Consider the following 20,654-nt stretch of genomic DNA (forward strand, 5'->3'; position numbering starts at 1 on the left):
TTGCCGAGTCTTGTTATTTCTGGTTAGAGAAATAAACACCATTAGCTCAGTGAAAAGCGACTCGTGCCACCTTCCTCGTCCCGTTTGCGGTAGAGCGATTAGAACCGCCATCTTTGGGTTATAAAAATAAACCGCCTCCATCGTTTCGGCTCATTCTACGTTGGCAGGACTGTTCTTGTCCCGTGGACGTCAATATTAAAAGCCACACCTGCGTACAAGCCAACTGCATATTTTTATTTTCCCTTGATTCCACTTTTCCTTGAAACATGAAATGACATCAGACTGTGATAAAGCAGAAAAAAAAAAATTGCTGTTGCAATTCTTCTTTATCACAGCCCACTTATTTATTTCTTTTTTATTTTAATTAATAATTTATAAGACCCAGATGATGCAACATGCATTAATTTTATGCTGATGGAAAAGTTATCGTCCTAAAGTTTATTCCTCATGAGATTTCACGTGAGGAGTACAAATTCCCTGTGTAATTGTTGTCAGATGCCTGATGGTGTCATGAATTGATCATAATTCTTGGAGTGCATGATATACAGAGCAATGAATGCATCTTCTTCAGGAGGATGTGCTTACACTGGAGGATTACCAGATCTGGAGTGTGTCCAATGCACTGGCCAATGAGTTTCTCAAGTTGCTCTTTCAGGTTTGGCTCACACCCATTTGCTGAGACTAATCTTGGTCTTCGTTTTACTTTCGCTTTCAGGAATGATTGGGTTCATGAATACAATGATATATAATTATTGCCTTTGGGATGTACAATGTCACAACAATAAACCCCCTCACCCAACCCCCAACTTTATTTCAGCAAAAACGTTTCAACAAAAGAAACAAAACGAAAAATTGACTGTTATATTAAGTAGTCAAACTTTGATGGTCATCATCTCTGACCTTGGTAGCATGACATTTAAACCATACCTGTCTGACCTTATTTTTTTTCCTGATCACCATATAGGTTTGCCATATAGTTCTGGGCCTGCGACCAGGCACTCCTCAGGAGGAAGGGCAGATCATCAGGTTGGTGTTTTTTTTTTTTTTAATGTGCGTTCCTTGCCTTCACCCAGGCGATTGAGGGGCATTGGATTCAGCGGGATATTTTCTATGAGCACACTATATTTTCCATTGCCTACAGGGGTTGGTTGGAGAGAGAATGCCGCCTTGGTTTCCGCCCTGGACAACTTTGGTACATGTTGTCAGCTTCCTGGTGGCAACAATGGAAAGACTACGTTAGATATGTGAGGCTTTTGGCATATCTCGTGCAACACCATGTTGCCCACTCCATAGTGTTGATGTGCTGCTGAAATTTACCTCTTTTGGAAATCATAATGTATGTATCTAGTTGTTTCACGTATTATCTTAAGGATATGATGGTTGAGTTGAAGACTATCCAGTTTTTGTATATTTTTAAAATAATTTTTATTTTGTGTGGAAGCAGGATGCCAAGCCTGTAGTGAATGAACCGGTATCTATTCTGGCGGGTGCACGAGTGCGTGCTTTACCACGTGTCTGTGAGAATGGGGATGTGAGTGGTCGAACTTCTCCACCTAGTTCTTTGGACAGCGTTTCACTTGCTTCTGAAGCATCGGAAAGCACAGGTTTGTACTTTATTTTATTTTGTTTTATTTTATTTTATTTTATTTTTTCCCCACAGACAGCCTTCCATATTGCACTGCCTCCACATTGTATTTTTGAGTTGATGCACTTTCCTGTCTATTCATCTCAGGCCTTCCTCTGACGCCAGCAACTGAAAATTGCTTCCTGGGGCATGGCCACTCCTTGAGTCCAGATGGAACAGTCCGCTGTTTTGGCACCGCCCTGTCTGTGGTCTCGTTAACATCTCCATCCCCACCCCCAGCTCCACAGAGGCCTGGTGTTATTGATAATATGCCCCTTATCCAACAGGACAACACAAAGGTATGTCCTTGATTTGGCTTGGATTTGTGCATAACATGCATGTCTTTTTCTACAACTCTTCCTCCCCCTTCCCCTCCTCTTCAACTTCAATGCATCATTTATTTTTTTTTTCAATTGTTTCCTTCAACAAGCAATTTTTTTAGCTTTTCATCTTGAATTCCCCACAGTACATTGATGTTCATTATCCATTGAACATGGTCATTATTCCAGGTTTAGAACTTGACATGTATGTTTCATATCTTGACCACAGGTTTTGTCACTCACTGCAGAGGGTGGCAGGCTCAAACGTAATCCCCCATTGCACCGGGGCCGAGATTATGAGATTGTGCCTGACCCAGTGTGGCGCTCGTTGTCACATTGGTATGGTTACAACCTCATTCTGCCACGCACGGTGAGTATACTCGAACCTACCAATGCTTCTTTGTTTATGCAGTACCCACCATTCTCCCAAATTTGGTCTGTTGTTCCCATTTTTATATAACACTTTATATTTTATATAACACTTGCTTTCCCACTTGCTATATAACACTATTGTCATTGCTTCCTCAACCTTGTATGATCTCTTTGGATACATGTTCCATTCTTTCACCACAGAATAAATATAAAAGGTGATCAAAACATTGAGCTTTGAGGTGTGTTTACATTTCTCCCAAATAAAGAACCAGACAAAAGTTAGCAGACACTGGATCTTTCTTTAAGAATGGGGATGCAAGTGGTCACGAAGAATATTGTTGCGAATTACGTCGGTTCGGACGGCCACGCACGACCGCTTCAGCCCAAACGCAGTCGCGCACCCGCCGAAAACCGGAATTCAGTCGTAGTCTTCCGGATAACCCCAAAAACCCGCTACGGGTGCCTTCACGCACCATAAACTTGTCAATATCCTGTCCGCGTGGTACGGGGTCTATCGCCGAATCTCGATATACCTAAGTATCCACGCAGACAGAAATACCGAGAATTTATACCTCGACAGAGACTGCTGGTGACTCGAGGGTCTTTGGTTCGGCGACCCTTGGTGTCTCTGTTCGGTCTGGTGCGTCGCAACCGCGCCAGTCGCTTGGGCGGCTTGACGAGCAGCTTAAGAAGCTGCTTGGTCTGCCTCGGTGGCCCGGCTTCGTCGCAGCCCCTTTCTGGCGAGCCTGGCTGGCGACGCTTCGGAGGAGCGAACGGGTCTCTTGCTCTTTCAGAGTTGATGCTCCTTTAGAACCCGTTCACTCCTCAGCGTTGCCCGACCGTATCAGGGCCGTCTGCCCAGACCCCCACGCTCCGCCGCTGCCACTGGCTCTGACGACTCCAAGCTCCGTCTTTCCAGCTCCCATCAGCCCTGACTCCTGACTCCGATCTGCACCGGTGAACGACCCATGAACAACCACCCGAATCTGCCCGAGTTCCGCCCTTATATGGGCCAGGAGCGAGCCGTTCCTTGATCTTTCAACCCGAGGCCAGGCTCTGCCCACTGTTCACCTCCGACCTTTCACCCCTGGTGAGCCTCGCGGGAAACCCCAAGTTTGACGTCACAGGGTGCTTTCGGGGTAGACCTCTTTTTGATCCATTTATGCAAATTAGCCGCTCCGCGGCCGTTTGCACACACGGTCGGTGGAATGTGGCCTTTTCTGCCGCGCAGCGTGTCCGCAACCAACGGCACTCTGCGGTCGTCGTTGAGGAGGACATGATGGTGTTGTCGAGGAGATGGCGGTGTTGTGGAGATGGCGTGGTTGTGGAGATGATGGTGTTGTTTAGGAGATGGCATTTTCGTAGGGTTTGTTTATGTTTTAAAATAAAAGATAGAAAAAGAATAACGCCACCTCAAGCTTCACAGCCCGGCACACAAATAATTCCCTTTACACATTGGTGGGAGAATCCTAACCTGAAACACTTATTGAAATAACTGATCTTCGGGGAACCTGAATGGTGTTTTGTGAATTTCCAAAGCCGAAACAATATCATACCGAAAATACGGCACCAAGTTAAACTTGTAGCCTTGTCAATTCCTGAGACATATATTTGCCCTGCAGCAAGTTGCATCTCATCGCTTTGTTCAGGTGTCTATCTATAATTCCGTGTGTGTGCGTGCGTGCATGTGTGCAAGAGAGTGAGAGTGACCGCTGTTTCTCGACAACCACTGGTCCGATCTAATTGAAACTTGCCAGCTATATTGCTGGGGACCTGAGTATATGCCTTTTCAAGGTTTGATATTAATCGGAGAAGTGCTTCCCAAGTTATGGCCATTTATTTACCAAACCAATGACAGAACATGTTGCTACTTCGGCGTGGCCGATGCGCCATTTAGTTGCCAATCACAGGACACGTTGCTGTGTAGGCGTGGCCTTTGGGGAAGAGATCCTCAGCCACGTTCCCCATTACGGGTTACAATGTACGGACTTCCGGATCCATTACGGGTTACAACGTACGGACTTCCGGATAGTGATTTCGTGTATTCTAATAATTTCTCAATTTCTTATGCGCATTTATAGATAAACACAATGCCCCAAATCCAGTCATCGTTTACGAGAGCGAAGGAACGGCCTGTGTGGTTGCTTGAAAGTTTTTTTTTTTTTTTTTTTTTTTTTTTTTTTTTGCTGTTGTTGGGTTTTTGGGTTTTTTGGGGGGGGTTGCACGTACGGGCATGCGAGAGCGAAGGAATGGCCTGTGTGGTTGTTGTTTCTGGCATGCGGTTTGAAAGTTTTTTTTTGTTTGTTTTTTTTTTCACACGTATGGCCACGCACGTACTGGCATGTACTAGTGTTTGTAATTGACTTTAAAAGTTTACTCTCCAATAAGTTGATGCTATCCTGAGTATAGATTGAGCAGATTATGTTTAAAAAATAAATAAATAAAATATCTTCCTGTGATCAAGTGCTTGCACTCATAACCTACATTGAGAATGGCATCCAGACCAGGCAGAAGAAAGCATTCTTTCTCGATCTTCTGGCTACATATGACGGGACCTTGTAATTTGTTGACGACGACCGTATGACGACTGTACAAACTGTAATTTGTTTTGCCATAATGGGTTGTCCCAAAACGACGGTCTACCTTAGGGCTCTGTTCTTACACCAATTCTTTCAATTCTCTTCACAAATTTCCTTCCCAATACCACTGCCAGGCATTTTATTTATGCAGAGGATATCTGTCATGCTGTACAGGACCAGGATTTCTGTCAGTTAAAATAAATCCTTAATTCTAGCATGAGAGATATTGCCCACTACTGCAAAATATTGAGACACTCCCTCATCCTGCGATCCCAAATGTCCACGATTATATTGATATTCATATCCATTGAGGGTGAGCATTTTTAAAGCAACTTCTTCCAACTCGTTTGTAAGTGTAGAATCCGAGTGCCAAAAAGTTTTTCCAGCTGTTTCTATCAAAGGCTGACAAACCGCTCCACATCTTGAATGATCACAAGTTGGAAAACTACCAAAAGCCTGTGTAGGTATTACACCAAGACTACCTTGATTTTCAAGGAACGCCTTTCCAAGACTTTTCTAAAAATAATAACAAACAACTTGACCTCCAGACAACTGGCTGGTTCAATCTGAGGAGGCAATGCACAGAAACTGAGAATCTCCCTGTGTAAATGAGTGAAGTACTGCTACCTGGTGTTACTCGGGTCTTTTCACACGGAAGAGTAAAATAGTTAAATGTTGGCGTTTCGTTTAATGGCTGCCGTGAGATTAACCAACTGGCCTGCTTGCCTGCCGGTCCTGTCCATCGTTACCTTTCCTGACATCGGATATCACGTTTCCTTGCAGAATATGCTTCTTTACATGGAAGACCTTCCACGTCTGCTCCTGTTTATAGTTCTTCAATTCACCAAGCGACCATCTTAACCTGAGGCACCCCTTTTGAGAATTTCCTCCCAAGAACTTCTGTCTTCTCCATATGGCATACTCAGTTAACACATGGCTAATACCCATCTCATGATGGAGCCATCAATCCTGCCTCATGTCTTCCACACCAACTGTGGCCTAACCTAAATAGCTTCTTATGTAGAATGACCATCTGCTTCAAAACATTGTGGGACCTTCATGACAACCCATTGTTCTAAATGACCTCTCCGATGCTCTGTAAAACCCTCTTCCTTTTTTTTCCAGACTCCATGTTGTCGCACATTACACCCATCTCTCTGCGAGGCATGCAGCAGCTGTGCCACTCTGCTCACCTGGAATTGATTTGATGCTGGTCTGAAAAATGGAACTTGTTCTTGAGTCTGTAAAATCTGTCTGACCCTGTCGCTCAAGAAGGATTGTCAAACTAACCCACATATCTATTTCCATGATAAGCGATTAGAAGAAGTTCCTTCTCTTGAACTTGTAGGCCTCACCATCAGTCATGACCTTTCCTGGGCCAACTACATACGAAAGCTGGCTTCCAAAGCTCGCCACAGACTTGACAGCCTCTATTGATCCAAGCCATTCCTTGAAAAATCAAAGGCGCTCCGTCTACACGGTCTTCGACCTTAGCTAAGTGGAGGAATTTTTTTCTCCTCTAGGCTGGTCACCAGCATCACAGCTTACTCCTGGATTCTGTGGAATCTAAAGCTCTTAACATTATTGGAATCTCCCATGATGAGACCAAAGCACAAGGTCTGTTGCTTTTACATAACAGGCAACTGTTTTTTTTTTTTTTAATAGCCTCTCTTGTGGTTTTGCTTCCTCTGCTACTGCTGTCTTCCAACTCTTAACAGCAACTCCAAGATTCATGTTTTCTTCCAGTAACATCCTTGTTAAACTTCAAACATCCAGGCTGACTGAACCTCCTCAACTCTTTTCTTCACCTCTCCCATCAAGGAAACCATCTTCCGGTAGTCTTTCTTTCCCACTTGTCCCTCCCAGGGCTTCAAGCAGGCAGTGCACTGCCACCTCATGTCATCCCCCATCCTGACCCATGATCTTTATTACCCCCATTAACGTTTCCTAACCGAACCCTCTTACTTGCTGATTCTCTCTCGCTCTCTCGCTCTCTCTCTCTTTTTCCTTTATTTATTCCATTGCTGGTTATGTCCAATGGTTGCCTGCCACTCCATTATCAATTTAACCTTGCTCTACCATGAACCTCCCTTATAGAGAGAGAGAAAACAAAATTATTTTCCACTGTGGCCGGTTAGAAGATGTAGGCTGAATAGGCTGCACCCATCAACAATGGCTTCCTTGTTCCCTCGTGTTTATGCAAAATGTCCTTCGCCCAGTAAATGAGTGGTAAATATGCTTGCACAAATGTACAGTAATTATTTCTACGTAAATGGAATTGCTGTGCACTAATTATTTTGGTTTATTGAAATTTCCTCATGGCATTCTTGTGGTTTCCACAAGCTTCATTTGCACACCCATCTCATTACCCTCTGTCAACGTTTTTACATGGTCACCCCCACCCCCTTTTTCCCCCATCACTCTCATTCAGGTTATTCCTGCCCCAAGCATGCACTTGGAGTTGTACCCAGTCTGTGTCCATCTTTTCCGACACCAACAGCCACTCTCCACCTCTCGTCCTGTTCAGCCAAGCATGTTCGGTATGGATGAGTATGATTCGCTCTATTTTCTTGTGCTATCGATTTGAATCTCATTGTTGACGAATATTTATTCTTGTATTGCTTTTATTATCTCCACCACCTAAGGTGGACAGAGGTTATGTTTTCATCCCTGTCTGTTTGTCTGTGAGCAGTATATCTCAAAATATTGTGGACGGATTCAGACGAAATTTGGTGGACAGGATGGGTGTGTGACAAGGACGAATGATTCGATTTTAGTGAGGATCCGAATCTGGATACGTGAAAAAAAAAATTATTTTGAGTGAAACTCGATTCGCTTGTTTTTTGACTTGTGACTTGGGACTTGGAACTTGACTTCAGATTTGGTGTTTTTGACTTATGACTTACTTGTGAGACCAAAATGACTTGTCAACAATCTTCATTTTCCTTCCAAAAATGCCACACATCGGGAAGCAATGCCACACCCCAACTATACTCGCTGCAGGCTATACCCTTGCAACTGCCTGCACTCGTTACAGGCTGCACCGTCGCCCGTGCCTCCGCTCGCCGCAGGCTGCACCGTCACCCGTGCCTCCGCTCGCCGCAGGCTGCACCGTCACCCGTGCCTCCGCTCGCCGCAGGCTGCACCGTCACCCGTGCCTCCGCTCGCCCCAGGCTGCACCGTCGCCCGTGCCTCCGCTCGCCGCAGGCTGCACCGTCACCCGTGCCTCCGCTCGCCGCAGGCTGCACCGTCACCCGTGCCTCCGCTCGCCGCAGGCTGCACCGTCACCCGTGCCTCCGCTCGCCGCAGGCTGCACCGTCACCCGTGCCTCCGCTCGCCGCAGGCTGCACCGTCACCCGTGCCTCCGCTCGCCGCAGGCTGCACCGTCACCCGTGCCTCCGCTCGCCGCAGGCTGCACCGTCACCCGTGCCTCCGCTCGCCGCAGGCTGCACCGTCACCCGTGCCTCCGCTCGCCGCAGGCTGCACCGTCACCCGTGCCTCCGCTCGCCGCAGGCTGCACCGTCACCCGTGCCTCCGCTCGCCGCAGGCTGCACCGTCACCGCGTGACTTGAGACTTGACCATAACGACTTTATCCTTGCTTGTGACTTGAAGAAAATGACTTTATTACAACTCTGTTTATAGGTGTGCTCTCACAGGGCTCAGCACCTCCACGGCGTTACCTGGCCTACACTGCTTGTTTCAGCTGCATGCTAAGTATAGGCCAGATCCATGATTTCCTGTCGCAACGTCTCCGTCTGCGGCCTGAGGACCTCCGACTTTGGCTCTGCAGGGATGAGGTGAGAATGCATCTTCTCTCCCTGTATGGGGGTGGTTCAAGGTTAACCTGTACTTTTTCTTGAGAATTATTCCACAAAAACAGATTGCTGAAAGTTTAAGAGTTGTCCATAGCAGACTTGGCCAAGTCATTTGTAAATCTGTCTCAGTTGCTCAAAAGTACCGTATTGCTGTGAATGGCAATAAACAGTGCTTCAAATGCTGTGGGGATAGCATTATGTCATGAAGGTTCTGGTGAATGAAATTTCTTGTCAAAGCAGCTGAAATTTCCAAGAAATTTGTTACATGGTTTGGTAATGTATTTTCTCCATCAGTGTGACTGGTACAAAAGGATTATAATGTACTTTCTTTGGTAACAGCTGATGAACATGTTTGTGTTGACTCAAATAATTATAATCATACAATGAAACTTTGAATCACTCTGGAAACAAGTGGAAACAAATTTCTCAATAAGTGTGTTTGCGAATGCTGAAACGATGTCATAAAAGGCAATGTTGGATTAACCAGACATTGATGCATTGATGAATTGTCTTTAAAGACGAGGTGAAATTTTTAATTTTGTACTTTTAAAGATCGGCTTTTCTTCTGTTCTTTTGCTCCAGAATTTGACGCTGTTGGACGATGAGGAGCAGACCGTGAAGAGTCTCAATCTTGAGGATGGGCAGCAGATCCTCATCGAAGGTTCTGCTTTGATCTGCATGATTCTCTTTAGCTTTTCATAATTCCTTTCTGGCCGAAAATGCGTTTTTGAATTGAGTGCATTCAACTTCGTTTTGAGTCGATTATCAAAACGTGTTTGATTACAAATGGGTAAAATGAGCAAACATTTATTGGATAAATGATTGTGTGAACTTGCGTGCATATTTTCTCCCAAGCACATTGTGTGTCCTCTTACCCCCTTGTTCCACCCAGTTGTTACTTACCTTTTGTTCCAATTGCTTCTTAAGCCCATCGAGCTACTCTGATTTATTCTGTTCATCCTTGCTCTGCTCGGCAGTGAGAAATAAAGATATGAGTTGGCCGGAGGAGATGTCTTCACTGGCAAATCGCAACAAACTCGAGCGAAGCAAACAAGGTGAGCCTTCTCACATCAGTGCTTTGGATTATCTTCTGTTAAATTATGCACCAGCTGTTTACCTGCCCTTCAGGTGGGTATGGAAGGCAAATATTAAGTTAAGTACGATCTTTGCTGAAACTAAATAACTGACTAAATTGATACAGCCATAATTTTGTGGTCCAGAATTGTTTGCCACATTTATGTGGTCAGAGTACTTCCATAGCAACAACTATTGTTTTACTTATGTGATAGATGTACTTAGACATACTTGCTTTCAAATAGTACTTGCCATCGATTGGTGAAAAGAGGCAGCAAGTAAGCAAGAAAACAGTTTTATATACTATCCAGTGTACCATGAACTAGCAAAAATGCCCATCCCCGATGACAGAAAAAGTTTGTTAATCAAAAAAGGTGAATTGTGTTGCACTCATAAAACAAAAAAATCGAGCCTCTTCAATTTGAGACTAATTGATGGTCCTGTTTGTCAAAAAAATTATATATTGGTCACTTTCACCTCAATTTGCGGCCTCAAAACACTCTTGGGCCACGGCCACATAGCATTGTGCAGGAAGCAACATGGGCTATCTGTACCCCGAGTATGGAGTTTTGTAGGTTTAACCATGTGTCCTTACGTAAAGAGCAGACCCACAGAGAGACATTCGTATATGTGTGTGTATGTATGTATGTATGTATATATATATATATATATATATATATATATATATATATATATATATATATATATATATATATATATATATATATATATATATATATATATGCTGTCGGACCCCCACAATTTGCGAATGCACTATTTGCACGTCATAAAGTGTCACCTGCTTCTACATTTGGGCTTCACATACTTCCTTTTTTTTTAAAATTCTAAAATTGTATTATTACCTCCACCACCGAAGGTGAAGAGGTTACGTTTTCACCCAATTCTGTCTGTTTGTCTCTCTGTTTGTGTACAGAATATCTCAAAAAGTTGTGGACAGATCCAGATGAAATTGAGGACAGGTTCAGTGTGTGACAAGGTCGAACTGATGAAATTTTGGTGAACATCCGGATCCGGATCCGACTACTAGAATTTTTTAGGTCATCTCTATCATCTCAGTAGAGATGACCTAATAATAAGTCTCGAAGTCTGTCCGCCCATCCGTACGTCCGTCCACAATCAAACTGAGTGGAGACAAATAACCAAGACTGGAATGGATAGAGGTCGATGAGACATGCACAAGGATATAACTTTCAAGGTCGTCCAAGGTCGAGGTCAACGTCACGAGGCTGTCAAATTTGCGAAAATCGTCGATTTCAAATCGTATCTCCTCCCTCATTTATCAAGAGAGATCAAATGTTATTAGTGATTCAGATACTATGGACTATTATCTAGAACAACACGAGCCATTTTTTTGAAATTTGCTCTCGTTCCGATTTTATAGCCCTTCAAACTTCGCTCTGATTCCCCGTATGGGCCGTTCATAAAGTAGATACAAAAAAAAAGTATTAAAAAATGAAGAACCAGAACTCTCCGAGACAAATATTACATTTGAAGCTTTTGTCGGATTTAACTAAAACAATGGAACACAAGTTTATATGCACACTTACTTTCATTTATGACATTAACATTGTCTTGAATGTCAATTTGTACTTTTATTTTCATAAATGACGTGCTGTGATATTAAAAGAAAAAGGTAAATTACACCGCTAGGGACTGCATCGTCATGACTTACAAACATCGGTTCATAAAGAACTGCTGGCTTTGCAAGCGATTAGCGATGTATGAGGGGGGTGGGTGGTACGACGGCTGCATACATACTTTATGAAAGTGGTGTCGGACTACATGAAAGCGTTTCAGAAGATGAATGTGAGCCTGTCGTCATCGCGAGCGGGGGAAATATCTCCGTTCACAGGAACATTTTCGACGTGATGTTGAATCCGTAGACGTCAATAATTGTTCCATATTACTGTATTACCGTAGTTAATAATTAGTGATGCATTTGAGATAAATCTACAGTTCGTTGTAATGTTCAAGTATTGTGATGTGATATGAGATGCATATGGGGATGGGTGGGTGGTCACTTGCCTGCATACAGAGAGGGGGTGGGTGGTTTTGAAACCCGGAAGTAGAGCGTACGTACTTTATGAACTGCCCCTATTCCAGTCTGGCACAGAGTCACTTACTTTCGACCTCTGGCAGAGATGACCGGCACTCCCGCTCGGGGGTTTTTTAAAGTGATTCTTCACCATTGAGAGATCGGGCCAAAAACAATATATAGCATGGTATCTCAAAAAGTTGTGGACGGATTCGGATGAAACTTTGTGGACATGTTGGGTGTGACAAGGAAGAATTGGTTCATTTTTGGTGAACATCCGGATCCGGATCTGATCATTTTTTAATTGATTCTTCACCATTGAGAGATATGGTGAAACTGATATAGAGCACGATATCTCAAAGTTGTGGACGGATTTGGATAAAACTTGGTGGAGAGGTTGGATGTGTGACAAGGAAGAATTGATTCGATTTTGGTTCAGATCCGGTTCCAGATTAGACTACTAGAATTATTTTAAGTGATTCTTCACCATTGAGAGATTGGGCTGAAAATGATATAAAGCACGATATCTCAAAAAGTTGTGGAGGGATTCGGACAAAACTTGGTTTACAGGTTGGGTGTGTGGCAAGGACGAATTGGTTCGATTTTGGTGAAGATCCGAATCCGGATCTGGATATGAGTTATTTAATTTTGAAAGTGATTTTTCACCATTGAGAGAGATATGGCCAAAAAAACCATGTCGAACTGTATAGCATGATTTTTCAAAAATGTATTGGGCCCAATATGTTCTCGTGGATCAGGCATTGTGTGGCGGGGGTATGCTCTCTACCGAGTGCCCTTCTATTTATTATTTTTTGCATAAACGCTTCAGGACTGGTCTCCTATATCCACCTGGGAAATTGGAAATCAGCCAACATCACAGCATTATACAAAAAGCTGCAAAAACGTATCCCCTTAACACCAGCCCAATTTGCTTACTGTACTTCCAATCAGCAAGATCATGGAATCCATCAACACAGTTGACATAAAATCGTTCCTTTTCTCGAACAGCTTCATCTCAAATCATCAAATTGGATTCCGACCTGGTCACTCTACCTTGGACATTCTGTTTTTACTCTCCCAACAATGGGGGAGGCCCTCAATATCAGATGTGAGATCAGGGCCATCTATCTGGACATATCTCGAGCTTTTGATTAGAGTCTGGCATCCTGCCTTGCTCTCCAAACTGTCTGTCTTTGAAATCCAAGGCCAACTCCACTCTTGGAAGCCTGACTTCCTCCACTCTCGTAGATAACATGTGGCTTTCAACGGAACCCTTTCATCTTCTCTCCCTCTCAAGGCTGGAGTACCCTGACAGTATTCTAGGCCCCATATTATTCCTAATCTTCATCGTGGATCTTACTGACTCACTGGAAAATGCTCTTTATGCTGTGACATCTCTCATCCTTCTGACAGGCAGCAGCCTCTCCCCTCTCCTCAGAGCTTGACAAAATCACAAACTGCTCGAACACATTTTACTCATGTATCCATATTGTCCACCCTTTGCATTTTCACTTACCCCTCATCGTTACCTGCATCCCGTGTTTGGCCATCCCCATCTCCTTTCTCCCTTTGTCCTGCTGTTGGTTTCCAATCCCATCCCCTTTCTCCTGCTGTTCCCTTTATGTTGTGTCCTGATTTGTTCCGTCATTTCTCTTCCATGAACCTAGATCATGTGGAAATAAATAAATAAATAAGACAGTACCCCGACGTTCATGCCATTTCCAGGAACGTATCCCCCGCGAACAGCGGGGTCTGACAGTATATGTGTGCTTTATAAAACGTGGAAATCTATACACATATAAACAATATACTGACGAGCATGAGGACTTTTCACAGTTCAATGTATTTCCACATTTTCTGAATATCTGAATAATTTCTGAAATTGATTATGGTTTAAAAATGATGGAGGGAGGCATTCTGTCTTGGGGAATATGTTAACATGGATCAGGGTTGTGATTAAGGCGCTGTCACACCTTGACGATTTAGCCAGCGTATGCCGACTTATGAAAAATTTGTCTGAAACGCTGGCACACGTTGAATACGTTTTGGGTAATTTTTGATAACATTAAGAGCACGCTGCCATATGTCGTAGTACGCTGGCTTTCATCGTTTTACTTTGCGGTTGTCCTCAAATTTTAGCATGCTTGAAATTTTACGACGTATGCCAGCGTATGACTCGCACGTTCTGCTACGCTGGCCATAAGTTGTAGGCACGTTGTGCGATCGTTGGCACACGTCGACACACGTTACTTGTAAGTTACTCATAAGTCGAAACACGTCGAGGTAATGATTAGCGTACCCGAAACCTATTTGTAACCTATGAGTAACGTGTTGTAAGTAGGTTACACGATCGTTGACACACGTCGAGGCACGTTATGCGATCGTTGACACACGTCGAGGCACGTTACTTGTAAGTTACTCATAAGTCGAAACATGTCGAGGTAATGCTTAGAGTACCCAAAACTTATTTCTAACCTATGAGTAATGTGCTTTGAACCTATGTGTAACGTACCTCCATCACATATTGACGTATGTAGACGTATTTGATTGACGTCTTCCGGACGACCACAGAACTTACTGAACGTGTTTCTAATTTACAGCTACCGTATAATGGCGTATTGGCAGAGTTTTAAAAAAAAAAACAATAACTTCCGATATTTCGTCACATGCCGTTACGTCACGTCCGATTGCCTCTTCAGTTTGCTCATGTTTTATTGTTAGTTCCTCCTCTGAATATTTTCCGTTTGAGGATATTGTCACGTCGAAACTTAAAAGCAAATGTCCGAATGTATTTTAAAATTCGTGATCGACTAAAAAATAAAAAAATTAAAAAACAACAACTTCAGATATTTCATCATGTACCTTCACGGAGCCAAGGAGAAAAAAAAGAAAATGTGCGTTGACGGAGAAAATGAGTTTCGGGTATGCTAAACATTACCTCGACGTGTTTCGACTTGTGAGTAACTTACAAGGAACTTGTGTCGACGTGTGTCAATGATCGCATATCGTGCCTACAACTTATTCCCAGAGTAGTGGAACGTGTGAGCCATATGGCGAGTACGTCGTAAAATTTTCAGCATGCTTGAAATTTCACGACGTACTTGACGTACCACGAAATATGACAGCGTACGTCATCTTTTTTCAGGGTGCTCTTAACTTATACACAACTTACCCATAACGTATTCGAAGTGTGCCAGCGTTTTAGACACATTTTTCATAAGTCGGCATACGCTGGCTAAATCGTCAAGGTGTGACTGCGTGGTTCACACTTCCAATTCTCAGGCGGTTATGATTTAAATCGACGTGTGGCAGCTTTTTAACAGGCTACGCCACGAGTTCGTCGGCGATACGTGCAGCGCGCTATGCCTAAGTTAGACTATCGTTGGGCATCGGTTGTGAACGCCGACAACAGACTAAGCATTCGTTGGTGCAAGTTATCTATAAGACAACGAAACGTTCTGTGCCCGTTACTAATATGTTATGCAAACGACCAACACGTTATGAATATGACCAAAACTTAAAAAAAAACATCAATTTCAGCGTACGCCAACGTTCTACATACATTTTTATACGTTGCCATTGCTGGCTAAACGTCAAGGTGTGACCACCTTTCGTCAACACCTGGTGGATATCCAATAGTCTGGGTGATTATGTCATTAAAAACAGCACTTTTTTTTTAAGTGTGAAACTTGGCTCAATGGCATGTTGTGCAAATCTAGATGTGGAGCCACACTAAGTTCCACATAAGCCATGCAGATAGTAATGCATTAACGGTATCCCAAAGTTAATTGGTCTAACATGTCGTCTTGTGTTTGTACGGAGTCGGTATACAAGGAGTCGGCCTTGATCAAGTTGTACAAAGAACAAGCAGTGCTTTTGTGTGCGTGTCTCATTCAAACCAAATAGGATACCTTGATAAACGACTCTGCGCTTCCAGGAGATGCAACCTTCGCTTGTACAAGAGTTTCCATCCATATACAGTCACCCATAACTTGCCCAGCCATATAGATTATGTAGCCTCCCAAGAAAGCTTAGAAATTTGTCTTCTCCAAAGTGTTCTGGCCTTTGCCACCCAGCACCAACGTCACTTTGTTTTGTTTCTGGAGAGCACTGGTGTACTTCGTTTTTGAAGTTTTGACAAATGGCACATTTGGTTAAATCAAATCGGTTGTCTCAATGTCTGGTGGTGTTTCCATATCCAAAAATGTTTCTTATGCCATCATCTACCTTTGTGCCAAGTTTCATGCTTTTGCGAAAAAGGGCATGATTCTTGAAAACAAAAAAATTAATGTGCACACATCGCCTGGATTATAATGACAGTATTGCTCGGATATACATTCATAAATTGTACCGACCCACCTACCTGTCAAGTCTCAAATAAGCTTTTCCCTTTGAAAGCCCTCCAAATACCAATAAATAACACTAATTCTAACTCGCACCTATAACTCCAATGGTTGCACCCATAGTGCACTGTGAGCGACCCAGCACTTCCTATTTTGTGGTGCCCTTCAGATATTTCAGGTACCAATAAATCTTTTTTTTTTTTTCTTTTTTTTTTTTTTTTGTCTTTACATCCCTCCTTCGATGAGACTTGATCCCTTCAGGTTTCGATCTTATTATGGTTGTTTCCTGTTGTGGATCTCCCATTTCCAACCTTTTCGGTGCCCACCTCCCACCTCCATCACTGATCCCAACAGCCGGATCGGCAGTGGTGTTCCCATCCTTTTGCCATGAACAGGCGGGAGTGCCTTCACCGCCTATACAATGCCAAAACCCGACGTGGATTACCTCACTGATTTCCTTGAGTTTATCCTGGCTGCCCAGGGTGACCCTTCATCGTATTCAGTAGGGTCCTCTGCAGAGATGAACTTCAACCTGTGTGCAGCAGGTCGATCCATTTTGGACCCTGAGTCTGACTCTTCTGTGGTTGTGGCAAGGAAAAAAAAGGCTATACCACCTGCTCGGCAGGTGCAGGCCCCTTCGAGATTGCTCCCAAACTCGAGGGTTGCTCTGAAGAGATGTTTAACCACATATCCAGGGATTTATTTAACCAGACGTTCTCATCCTCCTACCCCCCCCCCTCCAGATATTTTGAGTATCATATCACTGTCATAAGATTATGGTGGAGCGATGGTCTCCACTGAAATTGGGGTCTACCAGCGACCGGCTCAGATGTAGTGACGTCACAGAAAAGTTTGTCTTTTCTTTTTCTTTTTTTTAAAGACTGCCAGACCAATATCATCATTCTTGATAGATAGACCTCCATATAATGCTCCTCAAGAGTAGTTCGTATTTATTACGCATCCCAAACTGAAATGAACATTCCCCAAATCGATAATAAAGAGGGGGAAAAAAACTGGCAAACCCAGTGTGCTGATGACATCACATCCATGTGTCGATCAACTACTGATTGCATCATTGCTTTGAGGAGTTTTAGGAGTTGGGATCCAGTCATGTCTGGTCCTTCACAAGTGATTTTTTTTTTTGGGCGGGGGGGGGGGGCTTGTCAACCTTGAAGAGTTTGTGTGTGCCAAGACACAGAAGAGAAAATGTATGGCGAAATGTAGATTTTGTAGCGGTAGTAGGTGCCGGTGGCCAAATCATTAAGGTCAATGGGATTACATCGAATTTCACCAAACACCGAAGCAAAGTAAGCGTGCTTGACTGATAAAATAATTATACAAGAAACCCAATATCGTGGGGGTCATGTTCCTGGAAAATTCCTCGATAGTTGAAACCACGGTCATGGAAACCAAGGGCCAATGGGAAAGCCGGGGTTCGGTTCCTGGGCTTCGAGAAGATATTGAGAAAGATCGACAGGAGCCACAAATATACACATTATTATTTAAATAAACATAAATACAATAAATATGGTGTAAATTAAACAAAAACATATGACTTTTACTGTTTTCGTTTATTACAACACAGCAAGGTGGGTGATGGTAAATATTTTACCTGCTCGCACTACTCTGCCGTAAATAGAAAACACAAAACTTATCTCGGGATGATGCTGTTAAAGGGGTGAGGGTGGAGTGGAGCAGGGGAGGGGTGAGTGGTGAAGGTGATTCAGCCAACGGAAAAGCACCATTAGCTTTACGAAAGCACCTGCAACATTTCCACAGCCCACAACGGAGAAGGGTAACACGATCCTTAAATCACCTGACCTTGAACTACAATCTTCCCTGCTTGGGGACCACTGTACGATTATGACATCATCTTCCATCTCATCAGTGTTAAAAACCTGTTCTGTTATAAATCCCTTCGCCTTGATTTGTTCCATGAGCTGTGCATGAGAATGTGTTTGAGAAGGGGGTTCGAATCCAGATATCGGAAATTAAGTGTTTGGCAATAATTCTTGAATACGGAGTTGGAAAATGAACGTATAGGAATTCGGTTTGAAGGATAATGAAGCTTTGGAAATGAGATTTGAAGGATAATGAGGGTGTACGGATGGGGAAGAGAACAATGGGAAAGGTTTTACCTACATACCATCATTGACCCTGTAATGGGGGCCCGTACAGATGCTACATTTTCTCCTCGAACCAACCTATCTAACAACTCGATATTTTCGCCAAACATCATAACCTGTCTCTTCCTTTGGTACAACTATCTTTTTTGTCCTTCGATTTTCATTTGAGCTTATTAATAACGGTGCACGAGAAACAACACAAGGCTCATAATGGGAGGTAATCGTTCACGCACAGGACACAAACGATGACTCATCTCAGCTCAAAAACCGCGATTGGTCAAATTGAAATCCCGTGATAACGGAATCGGAACACAATAGGTTGCCCACGATTGGTAGAAACCTGCAATAGTAGAAACTGCGATATTGGAGGGTTTGCTTTCATTACAATACGACAAACGTTGATTATCATCGTTCTGCATTTAAAGTGAATGGAAAAAAAATGTTGTTACTGCATTTTTTTTATGCTTTTTTGTTCTCGTTTTATAAAACAAAGGAGAGAAAGCATCAGAATGGTTCTTAGTCAGTGGTGTAATATTTCTGCATGGCATCAGCAGACGCCCTTTTACGTGAGACGCTTGCCTGGCTTGGCCGCAAGCATTGGCTCACCGCATCCCGAACATGTGTTGGGCTTTATCACGATCCGTATACTGTTGGGCTTGATGGCAATTCGTGAGTCAGTTTTGATCTTTTATTGTCTTCTTTTACATGAGCACAAATGAATTCGCTAATTTTTTGCCACATTACAATACACTTTCAGCACAGGATTCTGACTCGGACTCGGCACGCCAAGGACTCAGGCTCGGACAGCATTGACTCGACTACAACACTGACCGGTGCTTCGTGGTGCTCCTCAGAAGGAAGTGCTGAGTCGCTCGCTGTGCACTGTGGGTGCGTGCTGAGCATGAGAATTGGAGTGATCAGGCCGAGTTAAAATTCATCTTTTTTTCGATTAAAAAAAAAAAAAAAATTTATTATATGACCTAAGGCATGTAGTGGAGCACACGCGTGCGCACGCACACACACACACACACACACACACACACACACACACACACACACACACACACACACACACACACACACACACAAAAACAACAACATAAGACTGAAAGACGAAACAACCACTGAGCTTGGGTTAAGTGCTGTTACTTCCTGTGGGGTACTCTGGGTATCAGCGACGTCACAACAATGGCACAGCTTTTCTCACCATACTGAGTGGGGCATTTCCTCAAGAGGAATTTCCTCCTCCCTATGGATACCTCCCCATTTGGAGGGCCTTTGAAGAGACTTGAGAGGAAAGTACAAGTTTCTCCTTGATAAAATGATCACTACTGATCGATGCAATGCAAGCGATGAAACCACCTGTTAAGATCACTAAAGTGTGTGTGTGTGTGTGTGTGTGTGTGCGTGCGTGCATGCGGTGTGGGGGGGGGGGGTGGTAAGCTCTTGAAAAAGGTTTTGTCAGAGGTAAACTCTACTTTCCATGTTCTGAAATGTTCATGTTCTGAAATGTAGCAGGGGCTAGCAGTATGGCTCAGTTTCAGATAACTCTGTTTATTGTTTGAGAATTTTGTGGTTAAGCAGACTTTTCAAACCTGTTGAGCAGAATTGGGATAGATACAAAAGTTGCTTTTACAGACAAAAACAATATCTTTTGAATATTCTGTAAATGCAGATAAAAAGAGAACAGCACTCAGAAGAGCACATGCCTTCATCAGGCTGAACAATTTACCTTTTGTATCCCACTGATAGGCCTGATCTGGATCTTCAGCAAAATCAAATTGCTTCTTCCTTCGCACACACCCAACCAGTCCATTAAGTTTCGTACAAATCTGTTCTTTTTGAGATATTCTTCTCGCAAACAAATAGACAGGTGAAAACATAATGTCCGTCCACCTTCGGTGTCAGACGTAACTATCCAACATCATTAGTTTACTGTACGTACCAAATAATGTCTGAGGTTTTTAGCTCATCTGGAATTGGAATTCCAGATGGGGGATTGTCATCGTGCTCTGTCTATCCGTCCGTCCGTCTCCTATTTCAACTTCTCCGGCCAAACTGCTGTGCCGATCTGGTTGAAATTTGGCAGCAACGTTCGTCCCCTGACTCTTAGCAGGGATTGCAAAGCTCGTTCTGGTCGCGTGACTTTAAGTATGTCAAGATGGCCGACTTAGTAAATTTATTCAAAAATCATCTTCTCCAGACCCACCAGTCAGAATGCCACCAAATTTGGGTTGCAACATTAGGACAGCACCCAGATAAGCAACAGGTCCAATGGTCCTATCCCCCCCCCACCTTGGTATATAATAAACCATGCAAGTTTTTCTTTTAAACTATTCAGTAG

General features: G+C 43.4%; 1 protein-coding gene across 7 annotated transcripts in view; it reads left to right on the forward strand.

Annotated features, from left to right (window-relative positions):
* Positions 1 to 20,654, forward strand: part of USP32 (ubiquitin specific peptidase 32) — a 165,500-nt gene that overhangs the window by 95,538 nt on the left and 49,308 nt on the right. For 5 of the 7 annotated variants that reach the window (XM_085879641.1, XM_085879644.1, XM_085879643.1 and 2 more), the window contains exons 10-19: positions 572 to 655; positions 965 to 1,026; positions 1,142 to 1,244; positions 1,442 to 1,604; positions 1,733 to 1,923; positions 2,174 to 2,314; positions 7,327 to 7,435; positions 8,539 to 8,693; positions 9,294 to 9,372; positions 9,689 to 9,766. In XM_085879641.1, coding sequence (XP_085735767.1) covers positions 572 to 655; positions 965 to 1,026; positions 1,142 to 1,244; positions 1,442 to 1,604; positions 1,733 to 1,923; positions 2,174 to 2,314; positions 7,327 to 7,435; positions 8,539 to 8,693; positions 9,294 to 9,372; positions 9,689 to 9,766 — 1,165 coding nt within the window. The remainder of the gene's footprint in view (positions 1 to 571; positions 656 to 964; positions 1,027 to 1,141; positions 1,245 to 1,441; positions 1,605 to 1,732; positions 1,924 to 2,173; positions 2,315 to 7,326; positions 7,436 to 8,538; positions 8,694 to 9,293; positions 9,373 to 9,688; positions 9,767 to 20,654) is intronic. The other 2 variants (XM_085879642.1, XM_085879645.1) reach the window with 1 other exon arrangement.

The sequence above is a fragment of the Eptatretus burgeri genome, chromosome 4 (genome assembly GCF_056783735.1).
Source record: "Eptatretus burgeri isolate ZD-2024b chromosome 4, Ebu_testis_v1, whole genome shotgun sequence".
Lineage (NCBI taxonomy): Eukaryota > Metazoa > Chordata > Myxini > Myxiniformes > Myxinidae > Eptatretus > Eptatretus burgeri.